The 19,631-nt window shown below is 33.8% G+C and overlaps 1 protein-coding gene and 1 pseudogene across 1 annotated transcript in view; one reads left to right on the plus strand and one right to left on the minus strand.

The window, feature by feature from the left end:
- The window catches only part of SEC22A (SEC22 homolog A, vesicle trafficking protein), a 56,817-nt gene that overhangs the window by 10,863 nt on the left and 26,323 nt on the right, over nucleotides 1-19,631 (plus strand). Inside the window, exons 3-4 of the mRNA XM_006905572.3 lie at nucleotides 10,863-11,026; nucleotides 12,159-12,353. Of these exons, the coding sequence (XP_006905634.1) occupies nucleotides 10,863-11,026; nucleotides 12,159-12,353 (359 nt within the window). The remainder of the gene's footprint in view (nucleotides 1-10,862; nucleotides 11,027-12,158; nucleotides 12,354-19,631) is intronic.
- LOC112486177 lies at nucleotides 16,352-16,469 on the minus strand (annotated as a pseudogene).

Raw genomic sequence — 19,631 nt, forward strand, 5'->3', positions numbered from 1 at the left:
CACCTCTAGATTTTTACCTTGAGGAACTGGATAGATAATGGGGCTGAAATGAGCAAGACTGGAAGGTAAGTGTTTCAGTGGTAAAAATTAAGAGTCGTTTTTGGACACATTAAGTGTGAGATGCCCCTTACACATTCAAGAGACACTATCAGGTAGGTAACTGGATGTGTAAGTCTGAAGTTTAGTGAAGAAGGACAAGTATGGAGATTTAGATTTGGGAGTCAGTTTACAGTATGTAATTAAAACCATGGGAATAGATAAGACCACCTTGGAGAGCATACACATGAAACAACTAGAGCACAGTTAACTCCTGAACAGTTGGTTGTTGATTGTGCATACAGTATGAAATCAGATAAGAACAAGGTCCATATGGAATATAATGAAGAGAGGGCTTCATAATTAAGATAAGACATGAGCCATATCTTGGCGTATTAGTAAGGTTTGGCTAAGGCAGAGAGGTGGGCATTCCAGGTATAGGGAGGAGAGGCAGAGTAATAAAGAATGGTAGTCACGTTAACCAGCTTGGCCTGGTCAAGGAATGGTGATCTAGGAATAATTGTGGGAAATGTGTGATAATTAGTATGGGGCCAGATCCTGGATATCCCTGAAAGTTCAGATGAGAGATGTCATTTTGATGTAATTGGTTATGGGAAGTTGTTACTGCAGATTTGATGGAAGCGACCTGATAAACAATGCTGAGGCAGTGGAATATGGGGTGAATGGAAAGTCTGAGAGGAGAGTGGTTTACATAATTAGGGCCTCAGCTAGTAAAATACAAGTGCAAATGCAAGTGCCAGCCATAAATAAAGACATTTCAAAAGAAGAAGTGGTTAAAAGTGATGAGATGAGGAGAAGGAAGGAACAAAGATGACTGAAACCTTGGAATTGGAAAGGATTGCATATGGCAGGGTGAGGAAGAAGAGCCAGATAATGAAACTCCATTTTAATTGAGGTTTTGACGAGGCAATCCAGTTGAGCGGGGATAGATTTTGGAATCATTCATATAGAAGTTGAAACTGTCAGAGTCAAAATGCCCACTGAGTTCCTAAGAGACCCAGAATAGAACCTTAGAGAATGTCCATAATACTCAGATCGCCTGCATAATGAGCTGTTAACCTTAATTTGGTTTCTAAGGGCTTAACTGGAAATTGATGGTGGTGGCGAATATATCTAAAATGATGTCTTAGCCTACTGCTATGTTTTAAGAGCCAAAAACTTGAAACATTCTAACATTTTATTCAATAGTCAAGCTCTTTTAGTGCCCTGGATCATTATTCTGAGTTTTAGTTATTGTTATTGTATAGCACTAGAGACAGATGTCAACGTTACAGAAGATTGGCTTGAATATAGTTTATTAATTCTGACAGATACCTGGACTTAAAAAAAACAACAAAGATAACTTTTTGCAAATGTTTTTTGTTCCTCTACCTTATTCTCTTAAAAGAAGAGTAGAATGTAGTAACATTTTTAACACCCCTCCAATTCTTGTTTTATTGTTGTGAATTCAATTTACAAAAAAAAAAAAAAGTGCTTCAAGAGTACAAGTAAGAGAATCATATGAAGGTAAAAATAAAGGCAGGAGAATAATAAACTGAAGTAGCATTTAATTCTGGAGATACAAACTATGTAGTCCATTCATTGTTAGGGCTACAACATTGCTTCTAGCTTCCTTGTGGCCAAAACAAAGGGGATAATGGATCATTTACAGGATTCACAGTGTCCATTGGATCAAAACATTGCTTTTCTTATTACTGAGATCTGATATACATAAAAAGGGACAGCATTTGGATAGCATTTGTTCAGCATCCATAACAATGAGCTTTTTATGATATTTATTATAATATGCCTTTCTATAAGCAAATAGCATGATGCAAAAAGCAATTTTATAAGAAACTTTAGGAGTGGGATGAATCAGCAGAGGTCTGATCTGGCCTGATCTAATACTGTAATTTAGAAACGTTTAAAAGAATAAATAGGCTACATGGCCTTCAGAACCACGCATAGAAAAGCCTCTATGCATGTTATTTTTGTAGCTAAGTTTGAAAAAAGGTTAAACAGAATTTTTAATTCTACTTTTTGACAAGAACCTTTATATATTTTCTATCATTGATTAGAGGTCTTGTTCATTGGTTTCTAGTTTATTGAGGTTGTTATACTATATGACAAATGTAGACGATATATAAAATTGGGAATTTACGTGTGTTACCTGACTTAATTAAAATTCTCATGTGACACCCCTTCTTCTAACCATGACTTTGCCAGATAAAACTCACAGATCTGCAGTGGTAGTGTTGCAGCACAGCCTGAAACGGGCACCAGGCTGCCAGTCTGCTTTCCTAGCCCTGTTTCTACATGCTTCTCTTTCCTTCAAAGCCCCATTTATAGTCTACTTTTGAATCACCTTTCTCATCACTGCTATTTCTCAAATGATCTCACTTCCTGCACAGATCACTTGTAGAACCTGAGTGACTTTTTCATATTTTTTATTTTTAATTTATTTTTTATTTCTGTAGCTTTTCTCCATATCTACATTGTAACTCATTGAGATAACTGATCTATTCTGACTTATATTATTTTTGATTTCTCATCAATTAGCATTGCAGTTTTCAAATTTGTATAGAAATTGATTTGCTCTTTGCAGAATACCACTGAGATCCAAAACAAAGTAACCGAGTGTATAATTATGTGCTAAATCAGATGGTACCTCACATTAGATTATAGTTGAATAGGTAAAAGAAGAGTTTTCAGAAAAAAGATTAGAGTATCATTTAAAATTGAGAAAATTTCCTTAATTTTTTTTCCCTGTGTATTGGGGAAATGACGAACATCATATTGTAGCGACTGAATACTTCAGTTCAGCTAATAAAGCACATTCTGTGGAGCATGGCTTGAAGCACCACTATGCTTGCACATATAGTTGTTGCTCAGTGAGGGATGATTGTTTTGAGAGTATAGCGGTGTTCACAGTGCCATGGAATTAAGTCTTCTGTTTCTCCAAAATTCTTCAACTTGGCTCATTGGTTTGGGGTGAGGGGTGTGCATAATCCAATTTTGTGATTTCTTTTCATATTACATAGTGATATAATTCAGTGTAAAATTTTAAGGAATTTGTCTCTTTCATAAGTTGAAGGATACTTTCTTTAAATTGTAATAGATATTTAATATATAAACATGTGACTACTTAGGAAACAACAATGACTAAAGTAATAATTATGAACCATACGAAAATTAAGTTGTATGAGATCTTAAAACATTGAGATTGGTTTTGGAGGTTTAAAAATAATAGTTGTACATTTGAGATCTTTTTAAACATTCAGACACTGGTATTATGAAGAGACAGACCCCTTTGGGAGGCCATTCATACTCTTGTGAATTTTAGTGCAAGAAATAAAATTTCTTAGTTTTCACTGCAAATTCATTTGAAGTCTGATAATCTCTGTAAGCTTCATAGATTCTCTCCTTACTTGAAGATTCACTTTCTCCACATGTCTCCCCAAACTCTGCCTCTAGCCAGGAAGGCTATTTTAGGCTTACCTGCCTTAAGGTTTTAAATTTTGCCAGTGCTTTTCTTTTACTCTTTGGTGTTATTTTCTGATTATAGGAGTAACAGTTTCAACAGTGATCCAGTACCTCTGATTGCCAGGCACTTTACATGTTGTTATTAAATTTTGCAACCACTCTGTGAATGGCTAATAAATAGAGCTCTTTCCCATGGCCGAGGGCAGAAACACAACTCATACTAGCTTAAGCCAGAAAAGAGTATTATCTCATTTCTCCAGTCTCTCTTTTTTTGCAGATAGGAATTCTCTACGCGATGGAAAACACTGTACAGGCGGCTCCACGCTTACTTCATTCCAGCTGAGCAACCCCTCTCCCTCCATGTTTTGAGAAAAGGACTTTATTGGCCATACTGTGTCATGGCCCATTTCAGGAGTAACATCATGGACTTAGGGCTGAGATACTCTTAGTTGGATCCAAGATCGCATGCCCACCTCTTTGATGGGCAGCTTTGTCATGTAGAATAGATAGCGGAGCTGGAGATAATTCCCCAAAGGGAAGGAGAGCAGGGAATTACAGTACTACTACCCCTGTTTTACAGATGAGGAAACTGAGACTTAGGGATGTAAAGAAACTTGTTCGAACTTACAAAACTAATAAATTGTATATTTGAACCACAGTCCTTTGGCTTCAGCGTTCACATTATTCTCTGCTAAAAGAGTTGCCTCCCTTTACCCTTGACCTCTGTCTTGACAGGGCACATTCCTGATTCTCCTAATTCTTTCCACTTTTTTAATGGAGAGGAAAATCAACTAGGGGAGAGAATTAAGTAAAACTACCTGCCCCCCGCCACAAAACACACACACACACTTTTTTTGGTTGAGAAATAATGAGGAACAGAATATGCATGAAGTCTAAAATTGATGAGACAGCATTGTCTCGTTGGAAATTCGGTGTTTGGTGGGGAGGGGTCATGGCAGGAGAATGCAGCCCATTGTGGCAGGAGAACAGCTACCAAATCTCTTGGGAGAAGAAAATAACCTGTGTATCCTACTTTCCTATTTTGTCTCATTACTGGCATCATTTCTTTTTCTTTTTTTACTGGTTATTTTAGGAAAATCTACAGCTTTTCATCACATATATGTTAAACAGGGTCTTACAAACTGGTCTAGGAACCTAATAACTCGTACAGTTTCTGTGAGAAAATGAGTTCTAGGTGCTATAAACTTCTAGAATACTAACCAATAAGTAAATTAGGGATTACCTGTGATTTATTATCTAAAAAAGTAAGGCTCTTTATTCTCTGGGGTGAGCAGGTGTTAGAGTTAGTGGGAAAGGGTGAATCAGGAGATAGGGTCAATCTGCAGAAAAGAATATGAAGGATGTGAAAGGCACATTTTCCTTGTTGTGTTTTATTCAAGACTGATGGTTTAATAACCTTTGACCACTTAAAATCATCTGATTCTCCTTTAGCTTCCTGTTATAAGTTGCTATCACCTGCTATGTTGCCTATTAATATTTTCTTATTTAGTGACTAAAATGAGTCTTTATTCACAGGATAATGTATCCATGATTTAGCTCTTCACCATTGGAGGGTAATTGAAATTTTGCCACATAAGAGGAATGAATGAGAAAACGTGAAGTTTTTGGTAGAATGTTGCTCATGGTAGATACTTAGTGTTACTGAATTCTCTTTCAAGTTCTTATCTCCTTACTGTCCCATCGATGGCAAAATCCTGTTCTCGCCTTGTTTTATATTAGACATATATGGTGATAAAATTCATAACGTATCCTCATCTTCATAATGTCAAACTTTTTTTTTTTTTTTTTTTTTAGGCGAGGCAACCCTTGGTTGACCTCACAGATTGCAAGGGCCTTGTCAGCGTACAATCCCTTATTTGTTTTATTTTTTACGCCTACAGCACCTGGTGTTCCTAGGTGGTCTCCCATCCAAGTACTAACCAAGCCCAACCCTGCTTAATGTCAGACTTTTTTATATTTAAAAGCTGAAATGCTTTTTTTTAGAGATTGATATTCAGTGTGGAAGGTTTTATTTCAAAAATAATATTTTTCTTAGCAATTTTAAGAGTAGATTAGAGATGGCATGTCCTGCTGGAGAACTTTTTTTCACCCAAGAAAGCTATTCACTGGGCAAATGTAGCTGTGAAGGGTGAGCACATTCTGTGTGTAATGGTACAATTGCAGAATGAAAATTGTATGTCATGCATATATTAATTATTACTGTCTCAATTTATAAATAGTTTGCTATATACTTTGTCATTTAGCACACTACAAAATGCAGTTTTGTTTCCTTATCTTGTTTCAGATATCATTGTTTTAAGTGCATTCCAGTACTGTATTGCAAGCGGCTGGCAGTCAAGGATTTTGTCTTTGACATCAGAGTCTATAGAGTAGAATGCTTGGCATGTGCTAGGTGCTCTATTATTTGCTGAGGGGAAGATCATTGCTTTCATTAATTATTTAGTTTGGTGCAGCAGGTCAGAATTATCTTAATAATGTCAGTGTTTAATTGGTGATATGTAAAATTTCTTTGACAGTTCTGAAATAAAATTAGATGCCAGAAAAAGTTTAATTTTTAAAACTATTTATTAATTTCGTTGGCTTTAGGAATCACCTGAGGTATTCTGCTTGGATACATGATAGAATGAGCTTTTTAACAAAGTGATTGAAAGGGTTAAATTCCCCTTATCTGGAATTTGAATGTCTGCTAGCCTTATCTGTTCAAGACACACTTGATCCTGGAAGGCCCTAAAGAAGTTCCTAGTGTGTGTGCTGTGGAGAGAAACCAAAGATAAAATGAGATTGGATAAATTCCTTGGCCAGAAGGAAGGGAGTAGCTATAAAGACCAAACCTCAATGGTACCAAAGACCAAAATTGGAATTAGAGCAGAGTAGGAAGAAACAATGGCAATTTAAAAATTGTGCTCAAGATGGAGAAAAGAGGACTTTTTGTGTGTATGAGGGTTAATAATGACTGTGTTGTAGAAGAGAGCAGGCACACCGGTTAGACCTGTATATCCATCTTAGCTACTCACTGCAGAGATGAGTAATTCTACATGGCCCCTGAGAACTTCCCTCTCTTCAAAGTATAGGGGCGGATGTTAAAGGCTAACTGACCTGAAGCTTTCTGGGCACCCTGGAAGAGCAAGTGAAGTTCTACTCTCCTCTGTCATTTAGTCAAGTATTTATTGAGCTTCTGCTCAATAAATACCACGAGGCTGTACAATTATCTGTGCACAAAATACCCAACAAATTAGTGTATAAATGAGTGAGTGATACCATCTTTGTACTCATTCAGCTTATTGAGCACTTTTTTTTTATCCTAGACACAAAATATTTTAGGTGCTAAGAATATAGTGGTGAATTATAGAAAAATCCCTGCTGTCATAGAAGATAGGTGTTAGTGAGAAAGACATTACAACAAATAAATGCATAAATACATAAATATATTACAAATTGAGTTAGGTACATGGAGAAAAATAACAGCTACTATGATATAACTATAAGTGTGAGATCAATTTAAATTGTGTGCTCTAGGAGACACTTTAAGTCCGAGAACTGAAAGATGAGTAGGAGTTAACCAGATGAGAACAGGAGCATGGTAGTGGTGGGGTTGGGGACACTGCAAGTGGGAAGACAGAATTCGTGAAGCTTGTCAAATTGGAAGTTGGAAGACTGGAGTGGATTGGTATCCTTGAGGATCTGAAACAAGACTAGTGTGGCTGCAGTGCAGAGAGGAAGGAGTATGGTTGCACAGGATGAAGTGGAGAAATGGCAGAGCTTCCCAAATATCCTTCTGATACAAGTTCCAAAACTCTTAAGTTTCATTACTCTTAATTGAGGGAAAAAATAGAGATTGATTTGTAGCTTGGAAAAACTGAAAAAATGTTGATGAATTAGGACATAATTGGTTTATCTGTACCATATGAAACTGGTGTTGGGTTGTGGAATGAATATTGGCTTTGGACTTAGAACTAAGTTTGTCCCGGCTCTGCTTCTAAATGGTGTGTTGGGTCAGTTACTAAGCCCCCCTGAGCCTCTGGTCCTTTATCTGTAAAATGGAAGGTAGCAGTGTACCTTTATTGTGAGAATGAAATTAAATAACATGTAAAGCACTTAGTAAAGGGGCCTGGTTCATACTAAGTGGTCAGCAAACTGTGCCTGCCACTGTTAATATTACTACTACTTCTCGTACTCCTCCTCAAGACAAAAGGACAACAATTAGATTGTGTATAAAATATGAGCTAAATGAACCTAAATAGATAGGCTAAAGCATGCATAAACTGGCATGCAGGTAGTGACTTTAGACTATCTCATATAAATAGTCCTCAGTGGAATGGTGGGAGTCTTTTGATCTGTCTCAGTAAGACTTGAAAAACCAGACGTTTTTTGATAACAAAAGTAAATCAACTGAGCTATATACTTTTGGAAAACTGGCTTTGCATTTCTAAGAAAGACAGCTAAATTCACTATGAAAAGCCATAATATTATAGAATACATTATAGCCTTTCCAGTACAATTATAATAGACTCCGTGAAGATACTAACATACAATCTTAGAAAGCTTCCTTTACTTCACATATAATTCTCTAGTTAAATTTAGTGAAAGCAAAGAGAAACCATTTAGGATAAACTGTCATGTAGGTGTCTGTCGTTCACTCTATTATTAATATGGAAATACAGTAAAACCCTGCCATAATACAAAAAATGGAGTCCAAAAGCTTCACTCCCAAATGGCTAAATAGTTAGCCATTTGGGAGTTTCTAGTGTGTGGAAGACAATCACCAGTTGCATTCTATCCCAGTTCAAATTATTGTCCAGTATATTTAAATGCTTAATAACATGTCAGAATTTTGATGATAGTAAAGATTTTTTTTGAAATGGTAAAATTACTTGTAGAAAAACATACTTTGGCCTTTAATTTAGTTATTAATTTTATAGAAAAATGCAATGTTATAGCTAAACTTTTTTGACTATGATCCATAAGAGAAACATTTTATTTGTGAACACCACCTATGTACAAATAGGAAACTGAAACAAATGTTTTATGACACAATATACATTCCAATATTTTCTGTTATATTCTATTTGAATTTTTAGGAAAATGCTATGTATAATTCACTAGACTAATTTTACAACCTAATGAGTTACAACTCGTAGTTTAAAAAACATTGCATCAAATGACTATGTACTAAGTACATAGTCAGAAAGGACTTCAGAAAGGAATTACAAGATATTCTAGAAGCATAAGATCAGTATGATTTTAAGAGATAATTAATATGTGCCAACCTCACATCATTTGGCTGCCTGGGGTGGTCTTTAAAGAGGGAAATAGGGAGGAAAGCAGGGTGATAGATAGATGGATGGATAGATAAATATGCACGTATATGCATAAACTCACTGCAAGGATACACAAGAAATTAATAACGTGAGTTGCTTGAGGGACAGAGAACTGGGTATCTTTGGGCAGAGGTGAGGATAAGACACTTTAAGTACAGTGTTTCGTTTTTCATTCTTTTAACATTTGAATTGTGAATATATACTAAAAATTAAATTACAATTAATAAATTTTGCTTCTTCATCATTAGAGCAAAAAGGGGGAAAGAGACTGCAATATGGACTAGAGTTTGGCAAAGATTGCTGTGATAGATAGGAGTTATAGCCTATATGGTCTGTTTGCTGCCATTGATCTAGACCAGCTATGTTGACAGTACTATAAAAGAATGTGTAAGTAACTCATTGAGAAGGGTGAATTTGTTTCCCACGCTGTGCTTATAATGGGGGGAGGATATCTACTTTATTCTAAAAAACCTTTTTCTTTTTCAACAAAACATGGTTAAACATTTCAGTGCTTAAAGTAGACATTTTTTTGTTTTAAAATTTTAACCTGTTATTTAGAAATAATTTAAAACTTACAGAAAAGTTGTAAAAATAGGAAAAATACAAATAATACCTATTCTCAGATTTACCTTTTGTATTTTACCCCATTTGCTTTATCATTTTACCTATCAACCTATATCTGACTGATTTTTTTCTGAACCAATTGAGAGAAATTTACAAATACCATGTCCCTTTATTCCTAACTCCTTCAAAGTATATTTTCTAAAATTAGGGATATTCTCTTAACTATAGTGCACTTATCAGCTCTAGTAAGTTTAATACAGATACCATACTTTTTTCTGATCTGCTGCCTGTTTCTCATTTTTGTCAATTGACCCAGGAATGTCGTTTATAGCATTTTTTTTTTTTTCTCTTTCTAGCACATGACCTAGACTAGGATTAGGTATTTCATCTAGTTGTGTCTTTTTAGGCTCCTTTGTTCAGAAACATTTCTAGTCTTTTTTGCAACACTGAGATTTTTAACACAGCCCCTGTCCCTTTTATAAATAGAATGTTGATCATTGGTGTTTCTTCATGTTTAGATTCAGATTATGTATTCTTGGCCAGAATACTATATAGCTGATTTGTCTTTCTGAGAATGTCACAACTGGAGGCACAGGAAGTCCATTTGCCCTTCATAGTGATGTTAGAATACTTGGTCAGGGTCTTCTCTAGTTTCTACTATATAATAAATATTTTTCCTTCGCAACCAATAAGCAATCCACGGGAAGACATTTTAAAACCATGCAAAATTTCCTCCTTCTCACCTAGACTTAGCATCTCTTGTTTGTCCTTGCTTAATCCAGTCTTTACTATGTTGGTTGCAAAATGCTGATTTTTAATACTCTGGTACTATCTCCACATTTACCAGTTGGCACTAGGCATTCTTCTGTAAAAAGTGTCTTCCTTTCTGCCTCTTTTGTTTGTTGTTGTTATGAACTCATAAATTTCTCCCTTTTTCCTCAGTGGTTCATAATTTATTACTGTGCAAAGTAGAGAATTTGAGTCTGAGTTTTGTGGATGACTTCAGGAGATCAGTAACCACCCCGAAATTGTGTGCCAAGTTCTGTGTTGTTTGGACATATTTCCAGGGAGAGTTCCATGACTTTTATCAACATCTCTAGAGTTCTTGATTTAAACAGAATTAAGTTCCACTAGGTTGAAAGGTTAAATGTTAAGCTATCTATAATCTTTATATATTTTATTCCTCTGCTTTCTACCCCAAGTGATAAATAACTGATGTGTTCCTCTGTAGGTACATTCTATTTTTTTTGTCTACTGTTTTTAAACCACACTTGAAAATAGTATTATATTTTGGTTTCTTTAGATTTTTCCCAGAATATATAATGTCATTATCTTCATTGCCACTGTAGCAGCAGTTTATGGTGTGTAGAACCAGTCATGTGTAGCAACAAATCACCCTGTTTCACTCTGAAATTTTAAAACTCTGTTTTTACTCTGTAGTTTGATTAGCTCCCTGGGGGTGAGCTACCTGATGTTGTGCACTGAAAGTTATCCAGATGTTCTGGCCTTCTCTCTCCTGGACGAGCTTCAGAAGGAGTTCATCACTACGTACAACCTGATGAAGATAGACGCTGCTGTCAGGCCGTACTGTTTCATGGAATTTGGTAAGGGCCTGACTTTTTTCCTATTCATTATTCTGTCTTTAGCCAGTCACAAGCGATTTTTCATCTAATACTGGGGTTGGGGCACAGAGGAAACTCAGAAAATTCTGCTGTCTTGCTTTTGATAGAATAATTTGACAAATGGTCTGTAAATTATGGCAACATTTTCATTTAGGTGTCTATTAGAAAAAATTGTGTTTGAATTGTGGAGGGGATTATGATTATTGGCCCAAAGAATTAATCCCGGAGGATTAATGTTTCTCAATGAGGAATTTATAAACCAGAGATTCAGAATTTTGTGTTTATGTGATAATCTTTTATAGTCTGCTTATTCTAGAGCAAAGGTTGGCAAACATTTGCTAGAAAGGACCATATAGTACATATTTTAGGCTTTAAGGACCATATGGTCTCTGTTACAACTACTCAGTCTGCCATTATAGCTGGAAAGCAGCCATAGTGTAGTTATAGTCTAATAAAACTTTATTTACAAAAACAGTCAGCAGGCTAGATTTGGCCTCTAGGCATTAGATTGCTTGACTCTTGATGTGAGAGGGGAAAAAAAGTAAAACTAAGTTATAAATAGTGAAAATAAAATGGAAGATTCTTTAGAAAATATCTTAGAAGTTATTTAGGAAGTACCTTTTATTTATTGCATTAAACTTATTCTTAAAATATACATCCTAATGTAAACAATAAATAAGAGAACAGTTTTATAAGAACATGCAATTTAGTGTATGTTCTTATGTAATTAAAACTGATAAATACTGACAATATTTTATAAAATATGAATCCATATAAAAATTAAGGTTTCAATGTAAAGATTAAAGCTGGTATTGTTTTGTTTTAAAAGTTCAAAGTAATTCCTTGAAGTGGATATAATAGTAGGAATATTCTCAGTCTTGTAGTGTTAAATCCTTAGTTTATTTACAATTATTTTTAGAGTGTGAAACTGATGACTTCATGATATATTAACCATTAAACACAGATAATATTAGAATACTCCATGACAAATTGAACAGTTTTGCATAATAAATTAAACAGTTTATCTGCAAAATTTACTGTCCATAAACATCACACTCTCAAATTATTTAATTAACAAATGACTGCAAGGAAATTTATTTTTTATTTTACATAGATAACTTCATTCAGAGGACCAAGCAGCGATATAATAATCCTAGGTCTCTTTCAACAAAGATAAATCTGTCTGACATGCAGACGGAAATCAAGCTGAGGCCCCCTTATCAAATTTCCATGCGTGAACTGGGGCCAGCCAATGGAGTCACATCTGCATTTTCTGTTGACTATAAAGGTGCTGGTAAGATTTCTTCTGGTGAGTTCTGGATCTCAATTATTTTATTTAAAAAAATCTTTCGTAAAAAGAAAAAATCTTTTGTAAGAACTGAGGAACTCTTAAAAATGAATTACTTTATTCTAATATTTTAAAGCAAGTACATGAAAGAATGTAGAAGTTCAAAGTAATTCTTTCTCCCAGTGGTTTATATAGTCATCTACCAGATATGAGACTAATCAGAAAATATCTTTAAATAGCCATCTCAAAGCAACTCTTTGCTAGGGAAATGTTAAAGAAGGTTTCTTTATAAACATTTTTCTAGAAATGAATAGTTTATTTATAATATATGTTTATAGGCATGTAAAGTGCTTTGCATTATATTAAAATGGCTACATTCAAGACCAGGGGTTTTTGAGTATCACAGAAAATGTGATCATCTCAAACCTCCCCTCCCAAACAAGGAATACATTTGTGACAGGTTGAAAACTTCTGCTTAAAAATGGAAACCATTATTTTATAAGATAGTATATGCCATAGTTGAATTTCTTCTCTGAAAAATTCTTCCTTGTATTTCCTATAATGTCTACCTGTTTGTCTAAGTTCTGTGACCTCTACCTCCCTCTCTTTGGCTGGCTGTACCAAAATAGTGCTTTAGAACTTGAAGTCAGCAACTCCGTGTCCTTTCTGTCCCATTAGTCTGATCAACTTCATATAAAATGCCCTCAGTTCCCTTAGCCTTTTCGTCTATGGCATTTTGAAGCTCTCCCTATTCTAGAAGCTTTGTATGTGTTTTATTTTGTCAATATTCTTCAAATGTGGTATTCAGGACTGAATACAACCCTTCATATTTGGTTTAATACAAATTATGGAAGAAAAGGGGAAGCAGATTTCAGTAAAATAATCCAGTCAGTCATGAAACAAGTAAACAAGCAAATAACAATAACAAGCCCAGGGGGAGAGGAGATGGATCAGTACTCAGAGTTGTTACAGTATGTTATCTAAAATGTCCAGTTTCCAACAAAAAATTACAGGACATACAGAGGAAGAGGAAAATATAATACATTCACTGGGGGAGAAAAGCAGGCAATAGTAGCTGTCTACGAGAGTGACCAGATATCAGATTTAACAGACCAAGACTTCAAAGTAGCCATTATAATTATGTTCAAAGAACTAAAAGAAACCATGATTAATGAGTTAAAGAAATTAAGACAATTGTCAAATAGATAATATAAACAAAGAGATAGAAATTGTAAAGAAAAGGAACCAAATGGAAATTCTGGAAATGAAAAATACTACTGAAATGAAAAATTCACTAGTTGAGTTCAGTATTAAATTTGAACTTGCACAAGAAAGAGTTAGCAAATTTGAATATAGATCAATAGAGGTTATGCAATCCAAAGAACAGGGAGAAAAAAGAATGAACAGAACCTCAGGAAAATGGGAAACTATTAAGCATATCAGTATATGCATGGTGGGAGAATCAAAAATTGAGAAAGAAAGGAGCAGAAATAGTATTTGAAGAAATAATGGCTGAAAAGTTTCCAAATTTACCCAGAAACATTAATCTGTTCCTCTAGGAAGCTCATTTAACTCCAAATAGAATATATGGAAGAGACCTACAAATAAATGAATCATACAAAAAATGCTGAAAGACAAAGACAAGGAGAAAAATCTTGAAAACAGTAAGGGAAAACTCACCACTCACAAGAGCTCCCTAATAAGATAAACAACTGATTTCTCAACAGAAACAATGGAGACCTGACAGTAGAGGGAGAACACATTCAAAATGCTCAAAGCGGTAGAGGGGAACCTGCCACAAGAATTTTGTATCCAGCAAAGCTATCTTTCAAAAAATGAAGGTGCAATAAAGACATTTGCAAATAAGCAGATAAGAGAATTTGTTGCTGGCAGACTCACCTTACAAGAAATACTAAAGGAAGTTTTTCAGGCTGAAAGCAAGTGACCCCAGTCAGTCATTTGAAGTCTCACACTCATAGACACACACAAAATCAAACAGCAATGGTAAAAGTAATTATAAAAGACAGTAAAAGTCCATTTTTCTTTTAAAAAGTTTTATAAAGCGATGTGCATAATGTATTCTTGGGCCTATAACATTTAGAAGTGCAGTTTCTTAAAACAGCACAAAGGAGGTAGGTGAATGGGAATAAAGCTGTATTGGGCTAAGGAAATGACTCCAGATGGTAATTTGAATCCACAAGAACAAATAAAGCCAGAAATAATAAGAATATTATAAACTTATAAAAATATAATCACTGTCTTCTCTTACCTTCTATAAAAGACAAAAATTATGTGAAGTAATAATTATAACACTGTATTTGGGATTTGTAACATAATATGTATAACAACGCCACAAAAAGGGGAGAAAGGCAATTGAGCTAGATAGGAGTAATGTTTCTATAACTCACTGGAATTAAGTTAGTATAAACCTGAAGCTGTTTCTGGTAAGTTAAGATGTACATGATGAGTCCTAGAGCAACCACTAATCAAATAACTCAAAAAATGGTGAAAAATTATTAAATTAAAATGCTACAGTATAAAATAATCACTTAATGCAATGATAGTAGAAGAATAGAGCAAAAAGCTTGAGATATATAGAAATAAGTAAAATGGCAGATGTAAATCTATTATAACAATAACAACATGTAAATAGATTTACAAAAAGTGAATGGTCGAAACATTTCAATCAAAAGTCAGAGATTGTAAGAGCAAATTTTAAAAAGAGTATTCTTCAAGCATGGGAGAAAAAAAATTCTGCAAGCATAGGAGAAGATAAAAAATTCAAAGATACAATTAAGTTGAAAGTAAAAGGGGAAAAAAGATACATAATGTAAACCAAAGAGCCGCAACCAAAAGAGCCGCAGTGGCTATTCTGATATCAGACAAAATGGCCTTTAAGACAAAAATTGCTGCTAGAGACAAGGACATTTTATAATGATAAGAGAGTCAATTAAGTTATAATAATTATAAACACGTATATATTTAAGAACAGACTTCAAAATACATGAAGCAAAACCTGCCAGAAATAAAGGGAGAAATAGACGATTAAACAGTAATAGTTGAAGACAAACATCCAACTTTAAATAATGGATAGAACTAGACAAAAGATAAACAAGGAAATAGAGGATTTGAATAACAACAGAAACCAACAAACATAGAATACTCCAACAATAGAAAATACATTCTTCTGAAGTGACATGGAACACTTTCCAGAATAGATCTTATGCTAAGCTGTAAAAAAAAAAAAACTTCATAAATTTTACAGGTTAGAAATAATACAAAGTAAATTCTGCAACCACAATGGATGAACTTAGAAATTAATAACAAAGAAATTTGGGAAACTCACAAACATGTGGAAGTTAAATTAAACAATCTTAAATAATGAATGGGTTAAAGAAGAAATCCGAAGGAGAATTTGTACTTTGAAATGACTGAAGATGAAGACACAAAATATTGAAACCTATGAGGTGCAGCTAAAGCTGTATTTATAGCTATACATACTATTAAAAAATAAATATCTCATATGAATAACTTAACCTTCCACCTAAAGACACTGGAAAAAGAAAAGCAAATTAAACCTAACACAAGTAGAAGAAAGGAAATAATAAAGATTAGAGTAGAAATAAAATGAAAGAAAATAGGAAAGCATTAGAGAAGACTCAATGAAACCAAAAGCTGATTCTTTGACTATATAGTTCTGATTTAAGGCTAGACATAGATCAACAGTATCAAATCAAGAATACAGAAATAAATCTTTGCATATGGTTAATTCAGAAATGCCAAAAGAATGGTGAAAGAATAGTCTTTTAACAAATGATGCTGGGACAAGTTGTTATTCATATGCAAAAGATGAAGACGGACTCCTACCTCACAAACTATCTAAAAACTAAAAACAGATAAAAGACTTAAATTTAACAGCTAAAACTATAAAACTCTTAGAAGAAATCAAAGGTAAATTTTCAAATTTGTATTAGGCAATGTTATTTTTTTATTTTTTATTTGTTTGTTTGTTTTTAAATAAAATAAAGCACCTGGTATTCCAGGGTGGTCTCCCATCCAAGTACTAACCAGGCCAACCCTGCTTAGCTTCTGAGATCAGACAAGATCGGGCACTTTCAGGGTGGCATGGCCGTAGACTGCAATGGTTTTTTTAGATTTGATACCAAAAGCACAGTGAAAAAAGAAAAATTAGAAAAAGTGGAATTCATCAAAATCCAAAACTTCTGTTCTTTGAAAGACACTATCAAAAAATTGAAAAGAATATCCACAGACACAAAGAAAATATTTACAAATCATAAGGAACTTGTATCCAGAATATATAATAATAATTAAAAAATTCAATTTTACAATGGGAAAAGGATTTATGTAGACATTTCTACAAAGAAAACGTGCAACTGGCTAATTAGCACATGATGAAAAGATGCTCAGTATTATTAATCATTGGGGAAATGCAATGCAAAAGATAAGGAGATACTATTGTATACCTACTAGGATAGCTATAATAAAAAAAGAATAACAAGTGTTTGTAAGGATGTGGAAAAATTAGAACCTTCATATGTTGCTGGTAGATTGTAAAATAGTGTGCCTGCTTCAGAAAATACTTTGGAAGTTCCTCAAAAAGGTAAATACAGAGTTAACATATGACCTAGCAATTCTACTCCTAGGTACATACTCCAGAGAATTAAAAATGTATGTCTAAATAAAAATGTGCACATGAGCTTTTATATTAGCATTATTCATAGCAGCTGAAAAGTGGACACAACTCCAATGTCCATCAATTGATGAATGGATAAACAACATATGGTATATCCATACCATAGAATATTATTAATAAAAAAAGGAATGAAATATTGATATATGGTACATGTATAGATCTTTAAAAACATTATGCTATGTGAAAGAAGCCAGATAGAAAAGGCCACATACTTAAAATTTCATTTATGCAAAATGTCCAGAATAGGCAAATCCATAGAGACAGAAAATAGATTAGTGGTTGACAAGAGCTGGAGGGATAGAGGGAAATAGGCAGTGACTACTTCTAATGGTTATGAGTTTTCTTTCTGGGGGTGACGTGTTGTGGAATTAGATGATTATGATGGCTGCACACCTTGTGAATATACTAAAAACTTGTGAAATACACACTTTAAAAGGTTGAATTTTATTGTATGTGTATTATATTTTAATTTTTTAAATCACTAATAAACAAGGGGTTGTTACTTTGAAGACTTCCACTTAACAGTAGTGATAGAATAGTTAATTCAGACCAGTAGTCTCACTAAATACATGTAGCAAAGCTGAATGGAATGTATATATTTTATAGTATAAATAGATCTAATATATAATGTAGAAGTTAATCTAAAATATAATCTTCCTGAAGTCTTTGGAGATCCAACAAGATAACTAAGAATTACTCAGATACAGAGGAGGATGGAGACCCAATGTTTGGAGCTACAAAATTTTCCCTTTGGGGCTTACACCAATTCTGGAGGGAACAGCTGTCAGGCTCTCAAGACTAGGGAGACAGGGATTAGAGAGCAGGGCCCACCAAGGTGGTGAACCTCATGAGCAACCCTTCAAGCCTTGGGTTAAGATCTTGGATGGCTGTGCTCTAGGTATATGGGTAGACAGGAATATGCAGTAGACAGGCTTTTATTGGTCTGCAGTTTAGTTTTGAATCATACTGATCTCTAAAATTGGATTGAGCTGATTACACAGTGCTATCCTCCAAAGAACCTGGCAGAAGCAACAAATATCTTTCCTGGAAGAAATAGTCTCGTCAGCTTCAAATTATATCTACAAGATTTTGAAAATAGAATGTTAGTTATAAAAAAAACAGGAATATAAGTTGTATTTTGTCAAACGCTTTGTCTGCATTTATTGAGATGATCGGATTTTTCTTTTTAAAGTCTTTATGTGGTGAATTACATTGCTTTTCAAATATTAAACCAACCCTGCATTTCTGTGATAAACCCCATTTGGTTATGATATATTATCTTTCTTATATATTGTCAGACCCAATTTACTAAAATTTTAAGATATTTCGTACCTGTATTCATGAGGGAATTGGTTTATAGCTTTCCTTTTTTGTAATGTTTTTGGCTGGCTTTCCTATCAGGTTTAAAGCTGGCCTCATAAATTGGGAGGTATTACCTCTTCTTCAATTTTGGAAAAATGTTTCTGTAGAATTTTTCTTCTTTAAATGTTTAGTGCGGTGAAGCCTTTGAAGCCTCTGATTTTCTTTGTAGGAAGTTTTTAACTACACATCAATTTCTTCTATGCATGTAGGGTTATTCAAGTATCTCTTTCTTCTCGAGTGAGTTTTAGTAGTTTGTTTCCTTTAAGGAATCTAAGGAATCTGTCCATTTCACCTAAGTTATTGAATTTTTGGCATTAAGTTAATATTCCCTTATACCTATAATATCTGTAGAATTGTAGTAATGTCACTTCTCAGTTTTTATATTGGTAATTTTTATCTTTTGCATTTTTTTCGATTAGTCTTATTAGAGTTTATCATTTTTACTGATTTTCTTAAAGAACCAGCTTTTACTTTCATTGACTTTTCATTGTTTTTTATTTCATTAATTTATGTTCTCATCTTTATTACTTCCTACCTTCTGTTTACTTAGAGTTTAATTCGCTCCTTTTCTAGGTTCTTGTGGTAAATATTAAAGTCATTTATTTGAGAACTTCTTTTTTAATACAGACACTTAGTACTACATATATACCTTTAAATACTGCTTTAACTACATTTCATAAATTTTAATATATTGTATTTTCACTCTCATTTTGTTCAAAATGCTTTTTAATTTTCTTTTTGGTTTATTTTTTGATCCATGGGTTATTTAGAAATGTGTTATATAGTTTTAAATATTTACAGATTTTCCAAATACTTTTCTGTTATTGATTTTTAATTTAATTCCATTGTGGCCAGGTACCAAATTTTATATGATTTTAATCCTTTTAAATTTATTGAGACTTGTTTTAGTCTAGAATATGGTCTTAGTAATTTTCTGTGTTCATTTGACAAAAACATATATTCTACTATTGTTGGGTGGAGTGTTCTATAAATGTCATTTAGATCAAGTTGGTTAAATATTTAGGGTTGGTTTGTACTCTTGATGCATGGACTCATTTGTCACTTTGAAGTTACCTTCTTTATACTTAGAAATATTCCCCAATGTCTAATTTGCCCATAAATTTTAGCCTAATATTTCAGACTATTTAATTTACTTCAGCCTCTTTTCTAACCTTATTTCCTCCTCTTTTCATAACTATCCTTTTGAGTTAAACAAAACCACC

The sequence above is a fragment of the Pteropus alecto genome, unplaced genomic scaffold (genome assembly GCF_000325575.1).
Source record: "Pteropus alecto unplaced genomic scaffold, ASM32557v1 scaffold251, whole genome shotgun sequence".
Classification (NCBI taxonomy): Eukaryota; Metazoa; Chordata; class Mammalia; order Chiroptera; family Pteropodidae; genus Pteropus; species Pteropus alecto.